General features: G+C 37.9%; 1 protein-coding gene across 1 annotated transcript; it reads left to right on the forward strand.

Moving 5' to 3' along the window:
* Nucleotides 1–2,267: 2,267 nt before the first annotated feature.
* On the forward strand, nt 2,268–19,357 carry OTULIN (OTU deubiquitinase with linear linkage specificity). Its single transcript, XM_070942589.1, has 9 exons — nt 2,268–2,353; nt 3,229–3,450; nt 4,776–5,084; nt 8,856–8,932; nt 9,811–9,914; nt 12,742–12,885; nt 13,116–13,241; nt 14,801–15,070; nt 19,109–19,357. The coding sequence occupies exons 2-9, from the start codon at nt 3,251–3,253 to the stop codon at nt 19,301–19,303; spliced, it is 1,425 nt and encodes a 474-aa protein (XP_070798690.1). The 5' UTR covers nt 2,268–2,353; nt 3,229–3,250; the 3' UTR covers nt 19,304–19,357.
* The last annotated feature ends 6,743 nt before the right edge of the window (nt 19,358–26,100 follow it).

Here is a 26,100-nt window from a genome sequence, read left to right on the forward strand (position 1 = left end):
CTTTAGCGAAGCAAGATGGCCTTGACATCTTGGGTGACTTTGCTGGGAGTTTTATACTCTTGGTTTATATCAGTGGTGGAATTCAAATTTTTTTACTGCTGGTTCTGTGGGCATGGCTTGGTGGGTGTGGTGTGGTTTGGTGGGCGTGGCAGGGGAAGGATACTGCAAAGTCTCCATTCCCACCCCACTCCTGGGGTTAGGATATTGCAAAATCTCCATTCTCACCCCACTCTGGGGCCAGCTAGAGGTGGTATTTGCCGGTTCTCCGAACTACTCAAAATTTCCGCTACAGGTTGTCCAGAACCTGCTGAATAGCACCCATGGTTTACATTCCTGGCCTTCTTTGCCCATCCCTTTCTAATCCTCCATGAGACAGTATAGGAAGGGAACCTTCTTCCTAGCTTTCCTTAAAAAAAGAAGAAGAAGAAGCTTTTCATCTATTGCAGTAGTGATACTGGCATGGTAATTGCACTTAGAGAGAACATTGATATTTCCTAAGCCTCGCGTGGGTTCCGCCCATGAGGTCAAGCAATGGATTCCAGGAGGCAGGTAGAGTTTTGCCAGGAAAAGGGCAAAGCTTCCTAGCGCTCAGCTAGGAGCCGCCTTTCCAAATGAAGTTCCTATCCGACTCAGTCTCTAGAACAGGGTTCTCCAACCTTGGCAACTTTAATTGTATTCCTTTAGCTCATTTAATTAATTAATTAATAACTTTAATTGTATTCATTTTATGTATTCAATTCATGCTTATACTTATATATATTATCTAATATGTACTCAACAAAATAAAAAAATTAAATAAATATATTTTTAAAATCCCATGTAAAAAAAGAACAAAAAAAAAAACTTTTAAGACTTGTGGACTTCAACTCCCAGAATTCCTCAGCCAGCTTTGCTGGCTGAGGAATTCTGGGAGTTGAAGTCCACAAGTCTTAAAAGTTGCCAAGGTTGAAGAGCCCTGCTCTAGAAAGCTGCTGCGATCCAAGGCTAAAGGGAGGGTGCCAACTGCCCCCTAAAATCCAAATAAAATAAAATAAAATCCTTCATATCGGGGAAAATCCGACCCTAGCAGAGCTCAGGAACAGCTGGCACAGCTGCAACTCAGAACGTCAGAGAAGGAGGGTTGCAAGAGGTAGCAGTGAATGCGGAAATCTTAGAGATCCACGAAAAGAGGAAAGTTGCAAAGGGATCGCTTTAGAAGGAACCCTCATCCTGTACTGTAGAATGAAATAAAAAAATAAAAATAAAAACTGACTTGTATTTCTCTTGGGGGGGGGAATAGGAGTTGCGCCAATGAAAAGGAAACCCTAAAATCCGGTATTTTAAACGCTGTTGCTGTATCCTTACGATTTATACTGATGTTTCCTAGTATGATTCGATTGCTTATTTGTACTCTATGACTATCATTAAGTGTTGTACCTTATGATTCTTGATGTACGTATCTTTTCTTTTTATGTACACTGAAAGCATATGCACCAAAGACAAATTTCTTGTGTGTCCAATCACACTTGGCCAATAAAGAATTCTAATTCTAATTCTAATTTACTGTTTAATAGTGGGTTTCAATGCCATTCTCTTCCGGTCCCAGGAAAACACGAGGTTCGTGCATTGGACCCTTGTAATTTGCAGGAAAGCTTTTATTCTTTTTTTTTAACGTTGTTGCAAAGATCAAGGATTCCAGTCTGATCTATATCTGGCAACGTCGTGGTGGAAACTGCAAGACACGCTTTCTGCTTCCTACTTTAGCCATGCTCGTGGCTGGGGTTTGTTTGTTTTTTTAAACTACAATTTCAGAGGTCTTCAAACTTGGCAGCTTTAAGACTTGTGGACTTCAACTCCCAGAATTCTCCAGCCAGCATGCAAGGCTCCACCTTGACCCACTATATGTGCATATAGTTAAGTTTCTGAATGGCCGCAAAAAGGAACCATCTCCTGTATATATGTACCTGAAGTTTCAGTTATTTCAAATTTAGGCGAGGCTAAATAACTTGGCGTCTTCTGGCTATTTTGACTTCAACTCCCATCAGTCTAAGTCAGGGGTCTTCAAACTTGGCAGCGTTAAGACTTGTGGACTTCAACGCCCAGAATTCTCTAGCCAGCTATGCTATGCTATGCTGGCTGGAGAATTCTGGGAGTTGAAGTCCACAAGTCTTAAAGCTGCCAAGTTTGAAGACCTCTGAACTACATAGTAAATTCTCTCTTGATAACTCAAAGCGAACTCGGAAGTGAGCTCTGATACGTATATGTCTACCCTCGGCAGTCTACAGAGAATACGGAAGCAAAAGCAATTCCGCAAAACGCCCGTGCGTTCCTTTCTGGTCTCGTTCGATAATACGAGACTTTACTGCAATAAAAGGTAATATTACAGATGCTCCGCTTAAGCTGCGGTTTTCCATTCGGGTAGCGCTGTAAGGGCGTGTGAGTAATTCGGGGTCTCGGAGCCCCTTCCGTCGATCTTTTGCAAGTTTCCTGCCCGTTGCGTCTAATGGGACGTTTGCAAGCGACAGCTAACAATTCCGATCTTGATTTTTGAAGTCCCATTTTCGTTCCTTCTTCGCGTAGTCCTTACGACGAGGTCCTCGGTTTCAATAAAACGTAGTTTACTTACTAGTAACTTTACTTGGTCTTCTTGGGGCTTACTTAGAGTTTCCCATTAGAGTAGCTTTACTTGGTCTTCTTGGGGCTTACTTAAAGAGTTTCCCATTAGAGTAGCTTTACTTGGTCTTCTTGGGGCTTACTTAGTTTCCCACTAGAGTAGCTTTACTTGGTCTTCTTGGGGCTTACTTAGTTTCCCACTAGAGTAGCTTTACTTGGTCTTCTTGGGGCTTACTTAAAGAGTTTCCCATTAGAGTAGCTTTACTTGGTCTTCTTGGGGCTTACTTAGAGTTTCCCATTAGAGTAGCTTTACTTGGTCTTCTTGGGGCTTACTTAGAGTTTCCCATTAGAGTAGCTTTACTTGGTCTTCTTGGGGCTTACTTAGAGTTTCCCATTAGAGTACCTTTACCTGGTCCTCTTGGGGCTTACTTAGAGTTTCCCATTAGAGTAGCTTTATTTGCTCTGCTTGGGACTCCCTTACGTTTCCCAAAGACTTCCAGGGTTGTTATTTTACAGAGCCCTGTTAACTCCTTCTACTCATTACTGTGCCTATATCTATGACTGGTTGGTTTTTTCCCCCCTTTCTTTCTTGTAAGCTATTTAAAATCCTCTCTTTTGCCGATCTTCTCCTATTAGCCATTGGGCCAACCCTCTAGAGATGAGCAGAGATAAAGATGAATTGTTATGCAAGATAGTTGATGATGGAAAAGCTGCTGTGATAGAAGATGAGAATAAACTAACGAAGCAGAAATCTCATCCAGAGAGTCGAGTTTATGCTGGTCCCCACAGTACCATGGTGACAGATGATACTAAGCGATTTAAATTAAGTAGCCTCCAGGTACCATCCATCCAAGAAAGGTAAGCTAAATGAAATAGTACCTTTAAAGAACAAGCTCTGCTTGTATTGCTAAAAAAAACCCCAGTATATTCTGGTTTGGGAGGAAATGTACATTGTGATAGTGACCACTTTTTTAAACAAAACAACAACAACAATCAAGGTTTATGGGAAGGGATACTTTTCGCTGTTTCTTTTATCAGATTCTCTTCTCATCTCAGATCTGAATGGTTTAAATAAACTTAACTGCTGAATTCTTTGGATCCCTTATTTATAGAATGGCAGCTGATCCAGCTGGGTGACTTTGGGCCAGTCACTTTCCCTCAGCCCAATTCAGCCTTACAGGGTTGTTGTTATGGGTAAAATAGGAGGTTGAAGGATTAGATACATTCACCACCTTGAATTTATGTTAGATAGATAGGCAGGATAAAAATTCAATAGCAATATTAAATATTGTGCAGTAATTGCTCTCCCATAAACACGTTTGCATTTCTTTTGGCATAATCATCATGGATTAGTAAAATGCTGTAGGATACCCAATACAGCAGGAAGGATCTATTTTATTATTCTGGATAAGTGAAAGCCAAAGGAAAGAAGGAAATATATGTGGAAAACAAACTTTTGTAATATTTTTTCATGACGGGATTAGCTTATTGTTATTGTTTTGTTCCTTATTCTTATTACTGCTTTATAGCCGCCTTCCTTCAGTCTAGTCCTGTCCAGATGTATTAGACTACAGTTTGCAGAATTTCTAACCAACATATCATTGACTGTACCGGCTGAGCATATGGGAGTTGTAGTTTAATATCACTTGAGGACAATAAGTTGGAGAAAGCTGCTTTGCTTATTAAGAAATATGAATGGCTGATAAAATATGCACTGATTTTAAAGTTAAAACTCATAAAAACAAGATTAAGTTTTCAAATCTTGAATGGCATCTTAGATAATAGACTTTGAATTTGTTCCTAGTTTGTTCCTAGGCCAATCAAATTATATTCAATTGCAATAAACTTTTAGTTTCCCCATTTTCTTACAATAATCATGTGAAAAGTAAACATCATATAAGCTTCAAAATGGTAAACTTTCCTGTAATGGAATATTTTCTAGCCATATCTCTGTCTCTACCTTTAGTCATTTCTGGCAATACAATGGGTGTTCATTAAGCCTCCTGCATGGAATTAGCCACAAGGTAGTGAGTGACAAACTGAGAAGTATCTGGACATTTTTAACCTGGGGGATTTGGTTGGTCAGGTCTGGCCAAGCACCTCTCTTCAGAGGCCTAACATTTGCCTTAAATTTAATTGTATAAGTAATGCAGCACATACATATATGCCTATTTTTCTCATAGCCCTGGGATGACACAGCCAAAGGCAAGGAAGGCATCAGAGCCTCCAGTTATCACTGAAGAGAAACGGAGAAAAGGGTTTTTTAGTCTATCGTTTTCTAAAGGCAAAAAAGAAAAAGGCCCTCCTTGTGATAAAATGTCAAGCACAAGCATCAGCCACAAATTAAGTGCCAATGAAGATAGTGCATGTCACTTGCAGAGGGGTCAAGCCGATGTCTTGAAATCATCTGTAGTCCATCAAGAGAATTATCTCAAAAGGAAAGAACTGTCTGCATCAATCGTCCCTTGCCCAATGGAGTTCTCTGTAGACTTGTGAGTTCCTGCTATCAGTTTTGTTGTGAACGTATTTTTCAAAGTTTGTGATTTAGTTAAAGGAGGTTTTCCAGGTGCTTAATATATGCATGAAGTATTGTAGTGGTTTATATGATGGTAAGATCAAAAAGTTGGCTGCCTGCAGCCTGTTTTACAAAAAAGAAACATGAACTGCTGACTCCACTTTCTTGCATAAATTCTTTCTACATCCCATTATATTTAAGACTTAAGACCATTATTAAGTGTATTTATTTCTTAACTTGCAGTTCTAACTCCTTTGAAGCCTGGTTTTTAAATCTAAAATTGGTTTAGATTTGTCTAATTTTGTTTCCTTTCATTGAATTTCTCTATGTTGGGATTAGATTTGGGGGGGAAAAACCATTTTAAGTAAGTCTGCCTATTTGGCATTCTAATTCTTTTTGATCTTTCAGTAATTACTAGTATTTTAATGACTGGTAAAGCTATATAGGATGAGGAAGTCACTTTATGGTAAAGATTTGTGGTATAACACCCTGGTGGGTTGTTTTTGTTTTGGTCTTAATCCAAAATGTTGAGCCATAATACAAAAGTTCTCAAAGCCATTACTACAAAAATAAAGAAATGTAAGACATTGTGAAGCCTCCACGAACAGTTGTGGCCAAAATTTCTGCAATAGTGATATGTGTAACTTATTGTATAATCTGTTTTCTCTAATGTTCAATTTACTAAAGATCATCAAGAATTAACTATTGCCAAAAGAAAACTATATTTTGCTGTTCTTTACACTGTTCTTATACTTAGAGTTGATCTAACATTATATCTGAGAGTTCCCTTCATCAAACTGCCATATGTGTGTGTGTGTGTGTGTGTGTGTGTGTGTGTGTGTGTGTATGCAAGGATTGATCATAAAGTTACATTTTTAATGCATCATAACTTCAAGTGGTTGCTAAACGAGATGGTTGGCAATGTGTATTCAGAGATATAAACACACATCTCTAAATACACATTATCAGCCATCTTGTTTAGCAACCATTTGAGGTTATGCTGCATTGAAAATGTAATTTTATGATCAATCCTTGCTTATATGACCTGGCACAGTGTCCCTGCAGGCATGTATTTGCTGTTTAGGCATTTGGCAACTAGCATCCTGCCATTGGTGTACTTCACAACTGGCTAATCAAAATTGTCAAAAACAGTCTGAATACATTAGACTGCAACTTTTGAAATTTCCAGTGAAAATCAAAGTGGATGGGAGGATGCTAGACTGGTGAACACTGAAGTCAACAGCTGATAAAAGGAGCACAGGTGCACCTTAGGCGTTTAGGCTTTTAGACAAAGAAGTGGAGTATCAGCCTGTGAAACCTAAAAGCTACTTTTGTTTTTCAAGTCTTTAAAAATCACAGATTGCTGTCTTCTCCTGCCCAGTGGGATGACTTAGCATGCATTTTGATGGTGATGATGCGCCTACCCTTGAGCATCCTTGCAGTTTGCTCATTAGACTCCTGTAAGTAATTCTATGTTCATTTTACTATCTGATGCACATGGTAACACTTTGACACCAAGTTGACTGTTGTTACTGTTTTTTTTCCCTTTGAAAATAGCTAAATTAACTTTTTTGAGGTGGAGGAGGAAGTGAAGCAGGATTGGATTCAGAGATACATCTCTCAGAATTTAGAGAGTATTATTTGAGAACTATGGAAGATTATTATTATTATTTTTTGTAATACAGGCATGTTAGACCTCCATATAACTTGGGAAGCTATGCAAGAGTTTGTGCAGCAGCTTGATGCAACAAAAATAAAATTGGTTTTCCTGCATAAGAGTTAGAGAGCTTAGAGGAAGGTTAGAAAAATACCAATGTCACTCCACTGTTGTGGGTCATTACAACAATATTCGAATTATTACTCTCAGTATTCATTTATAACCTACCTGCCTAGATCCAAGTTATTTTTAAGCTTCATATCAAGTTGATACGCTAACTAAAATTTATTGGAGTTATTCTATCTTCTAGCAGGCTGGGAAAGTTTCATTTAAAACAATGGTTATTAAACTGGGGTTAAGGATGCAATTTGTTATTGTTTGTGAGTCAAGGATCCAGTTTGGGACTGACACTGCCGAGATGCTTGTATAAAACACAGTCTTTTCTTTTCTTTTCTTTTCTTGTGGGCTGATCACATAAGGAGTAATAAGGTGGTACAGTTTAAGAACTACTGATTTAAAATGACACAGCATTGCAAGAGTAACATCCAAAATACCATAAATCTACTTGTAGGAAAATTAATCTTCCTGTAACTTCCTTTGAACTAAATAAAAATGTTTTTTTTTCTTCATCTGATATATTTAAAAGGACTATCACCAAAAGTAAAAATTGGAAAATATTTTATGCAATATTCCATTAAAACTTTTCAGATGCACAAATATGTTTTTTTGGATTCTGCATTCAGAATATCATGTATTCTTATCTTAATTGATTGGGAGTAAAGGATTCATTTGAAGTTCAGTTCTGAAACTGAACATCCAATATAGGGCACAATCAAATACCCTAAAAGTGGAACTTTAGGGCTTCCTTTTCTTTTTCTTTCCAGGATGGTGCTTTTTCTGTGCTTTTCCAAATATACTATAGAGGTGCCAATGCTCTGATTGTATTGATTTTGAGGTTATATTAAAGTTAAATGCAAAATGATTTTCCTCCCGATGCCTTAAATGGAAGGCATTTTATTGTGCCAAAAGGTTACTAGGGCAACATTATTATATTTATGTATGTATTTGGTGGAATATTAGCTGCTTTCTTCATAAAATCTAATTTTAATTCCCCTTTAAGGTTTTGCAATCACCAGCAAAATGCATTCTAATCTGGGAGGCAACAATCTGTTAGAGTTTTTATAGTCCAAAGGAGTAAAGGTATGTCTTCAAATTATTTCCTTTTGAGGATATATAATTTGGAGTACTTGTAATGTGTTTAAGGAGTTCCCCCCTCCCTTTTTCAATGCACGCACATACATACATACATACATACATACATACATACGTACGTACGTACGTACGTACGTACGTATAATTCATAAGCAGTTGAAAAATGAGATTGCTAATTTAATTGAGAATAGAATAGAATAGAATAGAATAGAATAGAATAGAATAGAATAGAATAGAATAACTTTATTGTCACTTTAAATGTACACTAATCAGCATACATTAAAATGAGATTTCATTGCATTCAGCTCTCAAAGGATAACCACCTCCAATATATACTATATGAACATGATAAAAAAAAATATGCATATACCCACAAACTCACACATGTATGACTCAGAAAAACAACACAGTTTAGTTTGGATGTATACATATATCATATTGATAAGAGAGGTGCTGCATTTATGCACATTCCAAAGCACTTCTGAATAGATTTCAAAGTATGTATTGTCCTAATACTCGTTACACATGGATTTAAATGATGGGATTGGGGAAAAATTCTTCAATACACTAGAAGAACTCCAAATTATACATATGCCTGAAAAAAAAAAGATAGGTCTCCTTTAATTGTCACCCAAGTCGTCTCTTTTTTGTTTCCAAGTTTGGGCAGAAGCTTGAAAAATGATTCAGTTGCTTTAATGGGCAGAAGAGGGGGTGCTGCATGAGTTCTGAAGCCTTTCTTCCAAATCAGTTTTGCAGCACCGACCACCTTAATTGACAACTATTGCCTGGGAAAAGCTGCCTAGCTCCTCTTGCTGAGAAAGATATCTCTATGAATTCAGTCTTTCCTGTTACGTGAAGTGTATATCAATGTTGTTGCAGTGAGGAGGACCTGTACCGTGATGCGGATGAAATAGAGAGAGAGAAAGTGTTACTTGAGATTGGGACAGATGCTTCAGGTACATTTCAAAGCTATTTCTTTATGGTGTAAGGCCTACGCTGGCTCATGCATAAATCAACACCTAGCACGTTGATTTAAAAAAAAAATTGGTAGATTATGCTACCCTTCAAAAATCAATGTTTTTCCTCAGAGCATCTTACAAAATAAAAATTTGGAATAAAGGCTAAAATTACATAATAAAGGCCAAACAAATTGAATTCCACAATGGAATAAATAATATAATAATTACTCGTTGTGTCAAACTTGTAAAAAAATGTTTAGAAGAAAACAATCAATTCCAACATTTTATTTAATTTATATTGTCTATGACTTTACTACACCATATATATTTAATACTGTTTTAAAATGACCACTTTGCAAGGCTGTTTCAAAGAGGTATTTCATGCAAATCTTCAATACCGAGAAAGCACTTTTTCAAAGATCTGCACAACTGCCATTCATAGCACCCAGTTCCAAATAGTACTCTTGCTGCAAAAGTATGTATGCCTACATGTACATAAAACATTGCAATATTTAAGTGAGTAATATTGAAATTGAAATTTTTAAAAACAGACTCTGGATTATTATCATGACACCGTTTTTGGTGCATGCACTATCAAATATATTTTTTCTATATTTGTTGCATCTGTATGCAAGAAACACGCTTATACTAGCAAATAAATGGGAACACTTAGAAGACATTATATTTGACAGATGAAAAGTGTATGTATTTTATTCCAAGGAGGCTCAAACATTCCAGATACAGGGAATCTGCAACCGATGGAAAAGCCGATGGCTATCTCCATCTGCAGGTGGAAATTACATTTGAAAGAAATGTGGAGTAGAGTTTTCTGATGTTTAACTTAAACGTAATTTTCTTGTTTTCATTAAATTCAGATTTTCTAGAAAATAAGCTAAGTATTGAACCTGAAGTAGATATCATGGATTATTGCCAAGAAGAGTGGCGGGGAAACACATCCCATGCTGAATGTATTCGGAAGGTCTGTTCTCCTGTTTCTCTGTGTAGGGAATTTCTCTTTTCCGGATCTAAATCCAGATTGTTCTTTTCTTGAAAACATAGTAATAAATATAGACATATATTAATGAAACCTCAATTATTAATATTTACAAAAAAGACAGAGTATATAAATTGTTTACCATGGGTAAATTGCTCTTTGCATTTTGGGTAAATTGCAAGATTGAAAAATAAAGTTTATGTTTGGAAGTTGTAAAAGATCTGGCCTTTAATTTAGATTTAATCTAATTTATATGGTTATTTTGTACAAAGATGCGGTGTAGGAATTATTGCATGCAGATAGTTCAAGGTGCACCCAGCTCTTCTCATTGTGAAGTTTCAGTGTGGCTTATGTTTGCAAAAGATACGGTTGTGATTGGATTCCTTTTTTTTTTTTTTAATTTGATTTATATGCCGCCCTTCTCCGGAGACTCAGGGCGGCTTACAATGCGTTAAGCAATAGCCTTCATTCTTTTGTATATTTTTATACAAAGTCAGCTTATTGCCCCCACAAACTGGGTCCTCATTTCACCTACCTTAGAAAGGATGGAAGGCTGAGTCAACCTTGAGCCTTGGAGAGATTCGAACCAGCAGAAATTGCAGGCAGCTGTGTTAATAACAGGGTGCATTATCACTGTACCTTCAAGTCTGTTCAGACTTGAAGGACAAATTTCACTGATCAGATGAGTTATAAGGCATTATTTATTTTATGTAGCCACCTGATTTTAAAATTGCATCTCTGGTGATCTGAAAAGAAAGATAGAGAATGAACATAAAAGAAAAAGATAGAGCATGAACATAAAAACCATGAAAGCAGTACATAAAACGACGTAAATTGAGGCCAAAGCATTTTTCAGGAGAGAGAGTTTAATATAGCGGTTAAGGTACCAGACTAGAAACCTATTAGAAGTCTGTGAGTTCTAGTACTGCCTGAGGCACAAAGCCAGCTGGGTGATCTTGGGCCAATCACTCTGTCTCATCCCTAGGAAACAGACAATGGTAAACAACTTGTGTAATCTTACCAAAATAAAAAAACCTGCAGGGCAGTAGTGGGATTCACTTACTTTTGCTACCGGTTCGCAAATGTGAGTGCGCTTGCCATGTCTGCACAGAGCGTCCGTGATGATGTCTGGCAGGTGGGCAGAGCCTCCCGCCACTGCTACCGGTTCACCCAAATCAGGTAGAACCAGCAGTTGCCAGGAGTCAAAAACTGACTTAAAGTTACAAAAAACAAAAACATTTTTTTAGACGGGTTTATCCAAAATTCTGTCCCAATGCTCGGGGGGGGGGCAATTTAAAGCCTTGCAGAAGCCAACAGGCACACGTCCATCCAAATCTTAGGGCAGGGATGCTATTCCAGGTGCAGTGACAGATGACATGGTTTTAAAGAGGTAATTTGAAGCATAGCCACTCTTCCAGATCTTGTGGGACAGGCAGACACAACTGCAGATAAGTGGCCCTGCAAATAATCCAGGCATGATCTTGGCCTGGGTGTCTTAAGAATCTTGCAGATTGAAAAAGACAGGAAATTGTTAATGCATCATAAAGAATTGTACCAGTTTTGATTCACATAATAGCTGAGGATCAATTCTTGTTTTTAATATGTAAAAAGACAACTCTGGGGTTTCCAGTTTTCGAAGTGGGTGGGGATTTTTTTTTTTAGCAAATGTAATTCTACTTGAAGTGGATAGGCAAAATGTAGAGCAATGTTTATCAAATTTGGCAACATTAGGATATGCCAATTTCAGCTCCCAGAATTCAGTAAAACACTGATGTAGACCAATTATGCAAGTTAGCTATAGAGCAATTGTTCAAATAAAATAAGTATGAGAGCCAATTTGGTCTAGTGGTGAAGGCACCAGGCTAGAAACCAGAAGATTGTGAGTTCTAATCTCATTTAGGTATGAGAACCGGCTGGGTGACTTTGAGCCAGTCACTCTCTCTTAGCCTAACTCACCTCAGAGGGGTTGTTGCAGGCAAAATAGGAGGTGGGAAGAGTATTGAGTATGTTCACTGCCTTGAATTATTTATAAAAAATAATAAAGATGGGATTAAAAAAAAGATACAGGAATAGAAAAAGAGTCTTGCTGCATCAGGCAAACATCTCTGATCAGAAGTGCTTATTTACTGCCTCATCTTCTTCCTTAGCATAGCTCACTCACCATCCCTTCCCAAAGTTTTTGTCATAACAAGATTTCTCCCCCAGGATGTTTAAATTGTTACCAACTTGAATTGATATCAAATTGCTGCTTTATCTTGGCTTGTTTAAAGGTTAGAGCAAAGCTCAGATTCTTTAAATTCATGTGGTTAAAAAACGTGTCATTATCTTCTCTTCACATGCAAAAAGAAAAGTTGAAGTAGGAGGGGAAGATGTGATTCTAAGGCCTCTCCGGCTTCATTTCCAGTAGTCTAAACTGGGAATTAGATTATTGTTTATGATTGCATAAATGAAGCTGTATCGTTAGTAATAGTCTTTTCAGGATGTGCCAGGATTTGAATTTGTGTGATGATAATGATGCAAATGTCTACAATTCAATCAGATTTTGTAGATTGCCAAATCTCACAAGATTTCAACCAAGTTCTAAATATTTATTTTATTTTATGTTATTTCGGGTGTCCAAACTTGACATTTGGGACTACTATGGATGATATAGTCATAGTGCATATATTCAGCAACAAGTTAGCAGTTGTAGGCTAATGGGTGATTATTAACTTCTGGCAAATGTTGAGGATTGGCTTAGAACTCTACAACTCCAATATTGTGTTGAGTTAGGATCCCCTCTATCCGATTATGACTTTTATTTTTAATACAGGGCTATGAAGCTGTTTCACATAAATTTATTTCAATAAGAAGAGTGCGAGGAGATAATTACTGTGCTCTCCGGGCGACACTATTTCAAGCACTCAGCCAAGCTTGTCACCTTCCTCAGTGGCTACAGAAAGAAGACCTGATATCGGTAGGCCTCAGATTCAACCACTTTATTTCATAGGCAGACTTAATATCATTTGGAGTTCTGTTCATCAGCCATAGATGTTTATTGGAATATTTATGCATTAAAAAAATCTTTAGATGGCTTATTAAATAGCTTTAGGCTTTTGGGAATAAGAAACTTAATTAAAAATGTGATACTTAATCATTTTTTCAACTTTCTAACACATGTTAATATTTAATATCGGAACCTTTTAGTTACCAGAGAAGCTGGTGGTCAGATATGAATGGATCACTCAGTGGCGACTGAGGCACACATGGCCAAGTAAAATGGAAAGCCTGATGGATGAAATTAAAGATTGTTTGATGTTACTAAAAAGAAAGGTATGAGAAATGATGTATGAAAATAAAGTAGTTGCACGTTAGCAGTCTTGTCTATACAACCTGATTTCAAAATATATAAAAAGTAAAGCATGTGGGAATTAACTAGTTCCATAGTTAATTAACTGGATTATAATTAATTATATTATGTATTGAACATAATTGGGCGGCCCTTTATTTGTTACATGGTTGTTTAGATCCTCTTCCAAATATGAATTTAGTTAGCAATAAAATCAGAATTTTGTAGCACCTTAAAGACAAACAAGTTTATTATTGCATTTCATCCTAGTAAACTTGGTCTTTTTCTGGATTAATAAATCTACAGTAAGTACATTATTAAGGGCAGGATTGTCAGAGAGATGAAATGCAGAAAGTACTGGTGATTATTCCTTATTTATCATGGTCATTGTACAAGTAATTTTGGAAGATCCTACAGCCACTCTTGTATTGCTGAGCAGAAATAGGTGTGTCTTGAAAAATATCTGAACTTGTGCCACAGATTGGACATATTGATGAATCCTAGGGCAGATTTTTTATAATGAAATCTAGTTTAAGTTCCTTGTGTTCAAGAAAGGTCACCAAAAGTCACTAACAGTGTAATGAAAGGTTGAAACGATCTCCCATTCGTTAAATATCACACTTTTGATTACAAATCCACATTCGTATATTGTTTTGTACAGAACCTAACAATTTTATCCTGGGTTAAATGTAGTTGGGCATTGCTGACAAATGATGGAATATATTGAAAGAGAAGAACATCCTTCAAAGTGAAATATAATTCAGAATGCTAATTTAAAACTCCTTGTTTTGATATTTAAAACAAGAGAATCTTAGCTTTGACAAACATTTCTTGCATGCATTTCATTGTTAGCATAAGATTCCCTTGTTTTAAATTTAACACTGTTGCACAGGTATGCTTTGAAAAGGTGGAGATATAAATCTATTAAATAATGTCAAGACTGGATTTTCTGTTGCACATTTACTGATGCGTATCCAATTGAAATTTTATTTTGAAAGTATCTTGAAAAACATTTTGAAAAAAGTGAATAATGTTAATGTATAAAAATAAAAATAGATCTGCATAAAAACTGCTTAGAAATCAATCTCATTATGTGTTGCACAGACAATTTAAATGTTAAATAATTTTTGCAACACATATTTCTGCATTTCATCATGATAGGTCAAGCTGTCATTAACAATATGGAGTTTCTTATCAATATATTAGGTACTTGCCTTTTTAAATAAGAGATATATTTCATAAAGTAGTTATAGTTGATCATGAACAATTCACAATAATTGGAGAAGGATAAATTGCAATTAGAAGGGTTCCCCCCTCTCCCCCCACTTTTCTCCTCTGTTTGGACATTTTAAATAGCTTACTTAATGGGTCGGAAATGAATTCATCTGCCGCATATTCAGAGAATATTCAAGGGTATCAATTGATTAAAGAAAGATTAATTAGTTGATGGGCTTTAAAACAAGGTTGTGCTGAAGGGTCTCACTTTTACTAGGAGCATCTTTTCATCCCAGTTATCTTAGTCACTGTTCATTTCCTGTTGTAGTGGAAAAATATGAGTGACATAAAGACCTTTGTAGAGAGGCAAGCAGCCTGTGATGAGCTTTTCAGAAGTGAAGAAGAAGAATACAAACTCTATGAAGCAGTAAAGTTTCTTATGCTGAGCACTGCCATTCAATTGTATGAAGACAGTGAGAAGGGCAAAGAGGTCCCCGTGTTCTCTTGGCTTTTGTTTGCTCGAGACACATCTAGCAATCCTTCCCAATTAATGGAAAACCACTTGAATCAACTTGGTCACACAGGAGGCCTTGAACAGGTAAGCACAATTCTTGCATTTATGGATTGAATATTTAATACCTACTATAATGTTAAAGATTAATCCAGTACAGTCAATAGCTGTAACAGAATCTGGGAAAGACCTTGGGAGAATGGATGAAAAGCCATCCCAAGGGAACAGACAGATAAAAGATAGCATAGTCTGCAGATGGATAGTGGGTAGGGCAAGGCTCAGAAGATGCACACGCACACACACACACAAAATTTTTCAGGCTGTAAAGGAGAATTGTCCTTTCAGGTTTACCAGATTATGTCAATGTAGCTTTATGATAAAGCGGAATTAGCTCATCTGGTGGTGATTCCTGTCTGGTTTAGCTAATGAGGCCGACAATAATTTAACAGAACCCAAGAGGGGCCTGATCACCACCAGAGTCCAAACTAAAGAGCTGCCAAAAATTGGTACAGCCATTGGCTTAGTTCATGTGATAACCTCTTGACTATGCTATAAACATCTGCCTTTTCTCCATTCTGTCCGATAAGAGGGGGGAAATGTTATATAAATACCAAATAATGCCACCTATCTGTAAAATATTTCTAGACTGTATTCAGGAGAGATCACTTCTAATTAAATTCAAATAATTAGTTCAATTCCATTCAGAAAAAGCATATGTCTAAGAGTGCGTCCAGGTCACTGAATAATTTCGTATACATTTGATTTGATGATTCAGTTCAAACTTAGCAGTTTAGCCAGATGGATTTGGAATCTCTATCGGATTAGCCTGTGATCTGATTTCTGGATCAATGTTTAAAAGCACTATTAATACAACATAAATCTAAGCTGAAGGAATATGATAATGGCCAGGAGTAATATAATCAAATGCTGAGTGAATAGAAGCGTCTTCTGCATACATCTGAACTAGAACAAGATTGGCTTATGGTGTAATTCTGTTGGGATGCTCTTCCAGAGAATAAGCACCACAGAATAGCTTCCAAGTATGAAACGTATACCAAGATAAGACCTTGTAACTTCATACCAAAAGTTTACACGTCGTAGCAAATTGACTGCAGTGCAGTTCTATCCACTGCAGTATTCAAGGTGACCATGTGCACAGAACAGCAGTCTTCAAGTTGAATGTAGTTTTTGTTCCTATTTTCACACCGTACATGCAGGCAGCCCCTCACAGAGCACAAAATAGCAATCAAGATGTGACATTATGGTGTCAGAGTCATTGCAGCAACTAAGTGATTTTTTGGGGGGGAATGACAATAGGTAGCATATACGTTCAGTGTTGTAAAAGGTGTTAGTATCATCACAACCACTTGGATCCCTTGGAGCAAGGTGTTCTAGGAGTAGTCTGCAAATTAGATATCTTTTATTCCAGAACAAATTCAACATTAAGATTCAGGAATTGCACATTCTCTGAGTCTTTGTTTCAGTAGGCTCAGTTTCTAGTCCCCATGCAGTCCATTGTATCAGACATTTTAGAACCTGCACAGTGTGGTTCTAATTTATATGGTGTTTGCATGGTACAGAGTCAGCATACTGCTGTAAATCTCTTGGTGACTTCATGGGGGGGGGGGGGGGGACCGGTACTTGTAACAAGATGATAACTTGTTGAAATCCCTCTTGGGATTAGAGATAAAAAAATTATCCAAAGGCTTATAGCATTGAGTACCAGAACAAAGAAAACTGCCTGGCACAGATTTCTGCACTTAAATGGGCCAATAAAGATCTTTCTGCATATATTGCAAACCCATTGACATGGGTGGTATGCTGGTTACAAGTCAATAATACAAATCATCACAAATCCTTACAGAGATTAAACTGTAGAAGAGAGTTGGAAGGGACCTACTTCATCTATCATCTACTCCAACCCCCCGCCCAAGTAGGAGACCCTACACCATTTCTGACAAATGGCAGTCCAATCTCTTCTTGAAAGTCTCAAGTGATGAAGCTCCCACAACTTCCAAAGGCAAACTGTTCCACTGGTAGATTGTTCTTACTGTCAGAAAATTTATCCTTATTTCCAAATTAAATCTCTCCTTGTTCAGTTTCCATCCATTATTTCTTGTCTTGCCTACAGGTGCTTTGGAAAATAGCTTGACCTCCCTCCTCTCTGTGGCAGCCCCTCAAATATTGGAAGACTGCTATCATGTCTCCCCTGATCCTTCTCTTCACTAGCCTGTAACCATTCTTCATATGTTTTAGTCTCCAGTCCCCTAATCATCTTTATTGCTCTTCTCTGCACCCTTTCTAGAGTCTCACCATCTTTTTTATAGTGTGGTGACCAAAACTGGATGCAGTACTGGATGCAGTATATTAGCTTGGAAATATCTTAGTTGTAGCCTTGTTGAAGGAATAGCTCCTTCATGTTAGGAAGGACCAAACATTTAAAGAGTGGTAATCCTGACGACACCCCTGAAGCTCTCTCTCTTGCCTGTAATGGGGAGACTTTGCATGTTGTTGTGTGAGCTGTAACTGTCAAGATTTATACAGGAGCAAAGTTTCTACTTCAGGAGTATTAGTTTATTATATTAAAAGTCAATGTAAATTTTCTAAAGAAAGCAAAGGATCAGAATATGAGTATGAAATTTGTTTTGCCAATAGATTGGCATGATTGATTGGAAGTAAAAACAAACACAAAATGAGCAGGCATGTTCAGTACATTTAACTTTTTTTCCCCTCTGTGTAGTCAATCTGCCTGACTTTGTATAAAAGTACCTCAAAGCCATAATTCAGGGTTTGAACAGCAGCTGGTGTGTTCATGCCTATTTGAATAAGAGATATCAGAGCAGTTCTTTTTTTTTTTTAAGTGTGGGAATTGGTTGTCTTATATGTTGTATGGTTTACTAATAATAGTTTTATGTATTATAAAATTATTTGAGTTCTGCATATCACAAAACGTTGCAGCATTTACTTCCAAGTGATGCATTGTGTGAGAGCCAGTGGATGAGAATGGGAGCCAAATTGTTGCATTCTAGGCAATTTACAACTAGGTGGAATTGTAAAGGTCAGCCCATGAGAAAGTGTTCTAATTATATTCCTTGGCAGTTACAAATAGACCAGTGAGCTTGCAGCCTCCCACTTGTTAAAAAATGATTGAGGGCTTTGGCCAGAGAAGACGAAAAGTTAAACAACACACAGAATTGAAAGCCTGATAAAGAAAAGCTTGAGGTTAACAAAAAGCAGCAGTGGAGTGCAGCATAAGGAGCTATAAAGAAGAAGCAGAGCTGCAGCTATAGAAGGACAAAGATCTGGGTGAGAAGACCCTGTAGGGAAGGTCTCCAGTCAGATTGTTAACTAAAGGGGAGTTGGCTTTCAGAAGTTCAGAGTCTTAATAGAATTTAAGGTAGGTAGCTTTGTTAGCTACCAGATGGGTTAGGGTAAAATTATCAGTCTTTTCTCCTTTAGCGTACTGCTTAGGCCCGTGATGGTGAACCTATGGCACTTGTGCCAGAGGTGGTACCCAGAGCCCTCTCTGCTGGCACGTGCGCCTCGTGAGCTTCTGTTTCCCTGCAAATGACGAAACAGAAGCTCACGAAAGAAAAAGATCTTACCTCCTGCCACGCTGCCGGTATTGGGAAGCCCTACCTTCCGCCGGCCAGCTGGTCTTCAGGTCTGTGCTGTACATGCGCATGTCTGCACACATGTCCGCGCATGCATGCATGTCAGCGCATATGTGCATGCACCTTTCAGTTTGGGCATGCACGCGTGGTTTGGGCACTTGGTGTCTAAAAGGTTTGCCATCATTAGCTTAGACTGATGGGAGTTGAAGTCAAAATAGGCAGAAGACACCACGTTATTTAGCTTCGCCTAAATTTGAAATAACTGAAACTTCAGATACATATATACAGGAGATGGTTTCTTCTTGCGGCCATTCAGAAACTTAACTATATGCACATATAGTAGGTCAAGGTGGAGCTTTGCATGCTTGACACTGTGTGTATAGCTTCTTATGTAGATCAGCAGTCTAAAAACATGAGGAGGAAACCCATTATCTTTATTCAATTAAATCAAAACTGCCTCAATGTTTTTCTTTTTATAATATCAGATTTTGTTCTCCCTCCCGTCTCTTAGGTTGAAATGTTTCTCCTAGCCTATGCTTTGCAGCACACCATCCAGGTTTACCGATTGTATAAGTACAAAACAGAAGAATTCATCACTCTTTATCCCAATGATCCCGAAGAAACCTGGCCCATGGTAACCCTTATAACAGAAGATGACCGACATTACAATATTCCTGCCCGAATGTGTGAAGAGACCAGTTTATAAGCAATATGATTCCCTTCCAGTTATATAAACTGAATAAATGATGTAAAAGCAAAATTCTTAATTAGCAATATTATTTGGATTGCGACAGTTAATTTAACAACACTTTGGAACACTGAATTCAGTTAGATTTACTTCCAGATTGGTGAATGTTATATAGGTAGAGGGGATCATCACATTGCAATTATAGTACAATCTGAGGTAAATTTTTACAGGGCTTTTCTTGGGGAAATTGTACCGAAAGGGTGGGGGGGTTGTGCACTCCTCTAATATAGTACAGCTGAACATTGTTATTTGGGTGACTTGCCAGTAGGTGTCACTACAGGAAAGAGAGACTTATATGAAAAGTTCCTCGTTACCTTCATAGGATAATTTTATAAAATTTCCATAGGGGAGCTCATGTTTAAAATAAAGCTTGTTTTCTTTTATGATTGTCTACTTCAGCCTATAAAGGGTGACTAATCCATTACACAGAATGGATTATCAACATAACAATGGCTGCTTCTTCAAGTGTTTGCTGAACTGCCCCATCCAAACGTGCATAATCCTATTTTGTAAGGATGAAATCGTTGGCACTGAAATCCGTTGTGTAAATCCCGAGCAGATGAGGAGAATTTGCAATAATAAAATTGGTTCATTGGAAGGATGAAACTGTTCTCTATTATTTTTAACTATTTCAAGGAGATGGATCCAGAGTGCAAGAGACTGACTCTTTACAAATTCTCATTTAGACAGAACACGATTTTTTTCTATAAGTGAAGTATTTTTATAAGCACTCAAATAATTCAATATGTATCAAGACCTACATTGTATTTATTTTTCTCTGTATAATTTAAGATGATCTTGCTGGTTTCCTTTACAATAAACTGGCTTTTTTTACGAGCCATACAGGGTCCTCACCCACCCCGATTTCACTGGATATTCATATAGTCACCTGAACAACTCTTAAGGTGCAATGGTTTGTCACCGACCATTGGCTTCCATAAATTACATGTTATTTTTTTGACAGGGAATGGGAATGAGGTGATTTCAGAATTTAGGATCACAGAATTGGAAGAGTTCTTGGAGAGCCATCTCTTTTGCAGATTGCAATATAAGGATAAGGGTCCTGCTTTCTTGCCAGGTAGTCCTCCAGCCTCTGCTTGTAGATCTCTAGCATGACTGTAACAGTAACAGAGTTGGAAGGGACCTTGGAGGTCATCTAGTCCAATCCCCTACTTAGGAGACCTGGACTAGGGATTCGAACTGCTGAACTGCTGACCTTTCTGATCGACAAGCTCAGTGTCTTAGCCACTGAGCCACCTAGTCAGGAGGTAGGCAGCCCGCTTTGTTACTATAGACTTCTCATTAAATTTTTCCCTTCGATTTTAGCTAAAACACATTTTCCTGTAATCTTATCACCAAATGGGTCTAGTCATGCCTCTCTGACCAACAAAAGAAATCTGTCTCATCTTTTATCAGATACAGTACACAATTTTCTGTTTTGCACACTTCACATCCCAGTTTTTTCAATCCGCTCTTCTAGGTTCATGCTTTATCTCTCACCACAATGGTTACCTTTTCTGGATACATTCAATTTCTCTCTCTCTCTCTCTCCCTCCCTCCCTCCCTCCCTCCCTCCCTCCCTCCCTCCCTCCCTCCCTCTCTCTCTCTCTCTCTCTCTCTCTCTATCTATCTATCTATATATATATATATATATATATATATTAGGCCACCCAACTTGTATAATACGTATTTACATATACATTACACATTACATAATTTTTATGTTGTAAGCTGCCCTGAGTCGTTGGACACGAGATGGGCAGCAAATAAATTTCTAAATAAATAAATAAATACAATCATCAATCTCTAAAAAGAACCATATAAAATACAAGTGGCCTAGTATCTACCCTAGCCCAAGTCCTTGGGAAAGAACCAGGTTTTAAGAGCTCTTTTGAACAAGGTCAGGTGGTCATATTAATTCATGGCATCCTGCAATTTGAATGGAGAAAAAAATAGTGCAGCATTATTACTTCCTGTGAACCACACCTCATGCATATGGCTAGTTGATCTTCAAGCATGGATCAGTTGCAAAGCTTTGAAATCAAGCAGAATAGTTCCTCTGAAAAACAACAGTCTTCCTTATCTCTGAATTTAGATTTAGATTCCAGATTACATGGCACCTACTCAGTGGTGAAATCTGAACCGGTTTGCCATCAATTTGCTGACTGCATATGCGTGCTGTGTGACAAGCGTGCGCTGTGCATGCGCCTGCGCAGTGCATACCAGACGCATGCTATGCACATGCATGTGCAGTACGCGCCAAAAGGAAGCTTGGGAAGGTAAGTAGACAGTGGGGGGGGGGGAATCAGCTGTGGTGCACGAGCTTGGGAACCTTTTAAAAAACTTTTTAAAAGCATTTTTTACTACAGGTTCTCCGGAACCAGTAGTAAAAAATGCTTTAAAAAGGTAAAAAAAAGTTCTGACGATCTCAGCTGTGGCGCATGATCATCAGAACCTTTTTTAAAAAACTTTTTTAAAGCATTTTTAACTACTGGTTCCAGAGAATCGGTATTAAAAAATGCTTAAAAAGTAAAAAAAAAGTTCCAAAGATCAGCTGAGTGATGCGCAATCATTGGAACTTTTTTTTCTTTTTACTTTTTAAACATTTTTAAGCAGTCGCTCAGCTGATTTTTAGAACTATTTTTTAAATTTTTTTACTACCGTTTCAGGTGAACTGGCCCGAACCGGTAGCATGTCACCCCTGTACCTACTCTGACATTTCCTCAGATTTTTAAAAAAATATAAGCATTTAAAATTCAGGAGCTGTTCCACTGAATCTATATTTGCCCCATATACTAAGCCTCCGGATTCCTCCATTTTCTTTCAACCATTTTTAAAATGACACTTTATGATCCTGAAATAAAAAGCTTTTCAAGTAAGGCAAACTGGATGTTGCATCCAAGGTTTGTCTTAGCTTACAGTCCAATGGTGAGATGTAAAATTTGTTACTACCAGTTCTGTGGGTATGGCTTGGTGGTAGGGGTAATATGACTGAGTGGGCGTGCCCAACTTTTTTCTTTTTTTTACTTTTAAAACCATTTTTTCTACAACCTCTTCAGCTGAAGAGGTTGTAAAAAAAATGCTTTTAAAGCCTCTGACGATCCCAGCTGACTTGCCTGATTGGCAGCTTTTTTTTTTTAAGCCTCTGACGATCCCAGCTGAGCCGCGCGATCATCAGAGGGGTTTTTTTTACTTTTAAAAGCATTTTTTTGGCCAAAGTGGTTGTAGAAAAACTGCTTTAAAAAAAAAAAGCCTCTGGTGATTGCACGGCTCAGCTGGGCAATGGGAGGGGGCAAGGATTTTTGCTACCAGTTCTCCAAACCACCTGCCTCCATCGCTACCGGATCGGGTGATCCGGTCTGAACCAGGAGCATTTCACCCCTGCTACAGTCTGGTTTGTGCAAACCCCAGAGAATGGTTGTGTTGGCTTCAAATAATGCACAAAACCTCAAAACTGCAGTTACAGCAGTGATTGATGGCAGCGGAGTTGGGAGCATGTGAATCACATTTGGCAGATATAACCCAGGAGAATAGAAATTAAATTAAAATAAACACTTGTAGTTTAGCCTAAGCATAAGCACCATTTTATTAACCATTCTGAAACAGCTCTTTTGTCTAGAGATTTTGAAAGTGAAAAAGGAAAGCTTAACACACACAAACCCCAATTTTAGTGCAGTGTTTAAAATATTTATTATAACAATTCAACCAATAAACTAAAATGTCAGGTTGACAAGCACCTGGAGGTACATTTGCCACACGTAGAGGCTGGTTTATTATTTAGAAGTTTTTCAACATGTCTAGCTTTAATAACTGAAGTTTGAAGACATTTATTCTACTTGGAGGCAAAAAAAATTTTTTTGTAGCAGCTTCACATCCACTATTACAAAGAGTCTTTGTCAAAAGGCATTGCGATCTTTAGAATTCATATTCTTTTTGTAATGCTTCTCCAAGAGATGTGCTGGATATCAGCATCTCCATTCTCTAGCCACTGAAATATGGTGGGAAACTGATATGAGACTGAGGGCGACCTCAACCAACTAAAACTAAATGCCTGCTTTTGAAGCATTTGCAGAAACTAAGGCCCATGTTCAGAAATGGCTTTAACATAGTCCATAGCAATAGCACTTAGACTTCTATACCTCTTCATAGTGCTTTACAGCACACTCTAAGTGGTTTACAGAGTCAGCATATTGCCCCCAACAATCTGGATCCTCATTTTATTGACTTGGAAGGATGGGAGGCTGAGTCCACCTTGAACAGGTGAGGATCGAATCCCAGCAGTGAGCTGAATTAGCCTGACAATACTGCATTCTAACCACTGCGCCACCACAACTCCATAATGTTCTTCAGACAGACCAAGGAGAAGTCATACTATTAAAAATGGTGGCCAAATGTGTGTCTCTGCTTAACTTCACGAATAATTCCTTACAGATTCTCAGATTGTACAGATTGGTAGGCTGGACCATAGTTGGTCAACTGGTGGATCAGGGCTCTGTACAAATTCAGACCATTCAACCAGTATGGATAGTTTATAATTTTGTGTACAGCACATAGGAAGTTGGGATAATTCAATAAGCCATGAAATAACCATGGCTCAGACTATTGTGCAGTCATGGCCATTCCACATTTATTTATTAATCCTGCCTTTATTTTTATAAGTGACTCAAAGTGGCCAATACACCTTTTATACTCCCTATTTCCCCACATGAACAACCCTGTGAGATGAGTTGGGCTGAGGTAAATGATTGGTCCACGGTCACCAGCTGGCTTTTATGCCTAAAATAGGACTAGAACTCACAATGTCCTGGTTTCTAGGCCCGCGCCTGAACATCTGCTCCAAACTACAGATAGTCCTCAACTTACAACAGTTCATTTAGTGACCATTCAAAGTTACAACAGCACCAAAAAAAGTCACTTATGACAATTTTTTGCGCTTACAATTTTTGTAGCATTCCCATGCTCATGTGATCAAAATTCAGAAGCTTGGCATCTGGTTCATACTTATGACCATTACTGTTTTTGAAGGTCATATGATCACCTTTTGCAATCTTTTGACAAGCAAAATCAATGGGGAAGCTAGATTCATTTAACAACTGTGTTACTAACTTATCAACCGCAGTGATTCATTTAACAACTGTGACAAGAAAGGTCGTAAATTGTGGCAAAACCCATTTAACAAATGTCTCATTTAACAGAAATTTTGGGCTCAAATGTGGTTTTAAGCCGAAGACTGTCTGTATTTTTATTAAAAAATTATTTTTATTAGTGCAGTTTGGAGATTACTGTAAACCACTGTTGATTTGGTCTGATACAATTTATATACTAAATAAATAAAACATCTAGCTAAATAGTAAATCATTTCTGCAGGGAATCCTTCTTACGAATGTTTCCCTCATTTAAGTCAAAATGCATTAGTCATAATGCAGAAAAATATAAACATTTTGGGTGTGCATAAACAAATAAAAATAACACCGTGCATATATTCACATGTGGTATAGCTACAGTATCATTTATGTAAGATGAATTATATTAACAAAATAAATTCTTAACAAAGAACCTATTGTTGAACAGATCTGAAAGTTTTTATTTCGCTAGGGGTGTTTTGCATTATCTGTTATTAATCACCAAACCATTTCAGTTGACCACACTTTCAATAGAGATTGGTTTATCACCCAGGACCCTCTGGGATTTTTGGCATTCACTATTATAACAAATAGTCTCCTCCACATATTTTTCTTGCTTTTGAGTTGGCATAGTGGGTCGGGTAATATTTTTTGGGTGTGACAGATTTAGCTCTGAAGTTTCAGAAGCTGATCCTAAACTGAATCTATTCACCACTTTGTCTTATTCTCATTTCCCTGTGTACAGAACTCTGTGTTGATTTGCAAAGATAAGAGTGTTGGAAAGCAGTACAGGAGTGGTCCCAATAGTTTGTGGCTTGGCATTCTGGCAGGGGGGAGAGTGGGCCGCGTAAGCAACAACCCAGTTGCATGAGCGCAGCTTGTCTTGTACGAGTGATGGGCTGGCGCATAGACAGCCCACCGCTGCTACAAGTTGTGCAAGTTAAGCTGCGTGTGCATATGCGTCAGCCCCCTGTTCATGCAAGTAAAGCTGTGCATGTGTGTGCACGCGCCAACCTGCCATTCATCCAAGTCTAACTGTGTGTGTGTGTATATGTGGCACCAGCTTGCTACTCACACGGCCTGGTTCCCCTCTTCCCTGGCCAAGCTTGCACATGTTGAGCTGTGTGCGCCAGCCACTGCTCGCGCAAGTCAAGCTGTGCATGTGTGCGCAATGGCCCACCATTCACGTGGCCCGGGGGTTGGGGATCCCTGTAGTACAGGGGTCCCCAACCCCTGTACCCCTGTACTACAGGGAGGGAGGGGGTCTTTCCCAAAGAGCAGAGGCAGCTCAGTGTGGAATCTTTCATCTATAGGAAGCAAGTAACAGTTTTGCAGATTGCTGCTTCAATCTAGCAAATTCCTGTCTATAGGAATTAAATAAAATAATTAAATGCAATACTTAAAAAAACCCTGATCTGGAGTAACTCCCATCATTCTTGGTTCCTTGCACTTGACATTTAGACAATTTATCAAAAATAATATATATCTTTAGTGTTAAATTTCACCACACAAACAAGCTCTGTTTTGCATCTTTTTTTCTTTTTACTGAGCTTTGGAAAAAAAAAGACATTGCAACCTAAAATAAATTACATATAATGTACAAATTATATATATATATATAATTTATACACA

The sequence above is a fragment of the Pituophis catenifer genome, unplaced genomic scaffold (assembly GCF_029215685.1).
Source record: "Pituophis catenifer annectens isolate HBS135680 unplaced genomic scaffold, rPitCat1.0.hap2 SCAF_3, whole genome shotgun sequence".
Lineage (NCBI taxonomy): Eukaryota > Metazoa > Chordata > Lepidosauria > Squamata > Colubridae > Pituophis > Pituophis catenifer.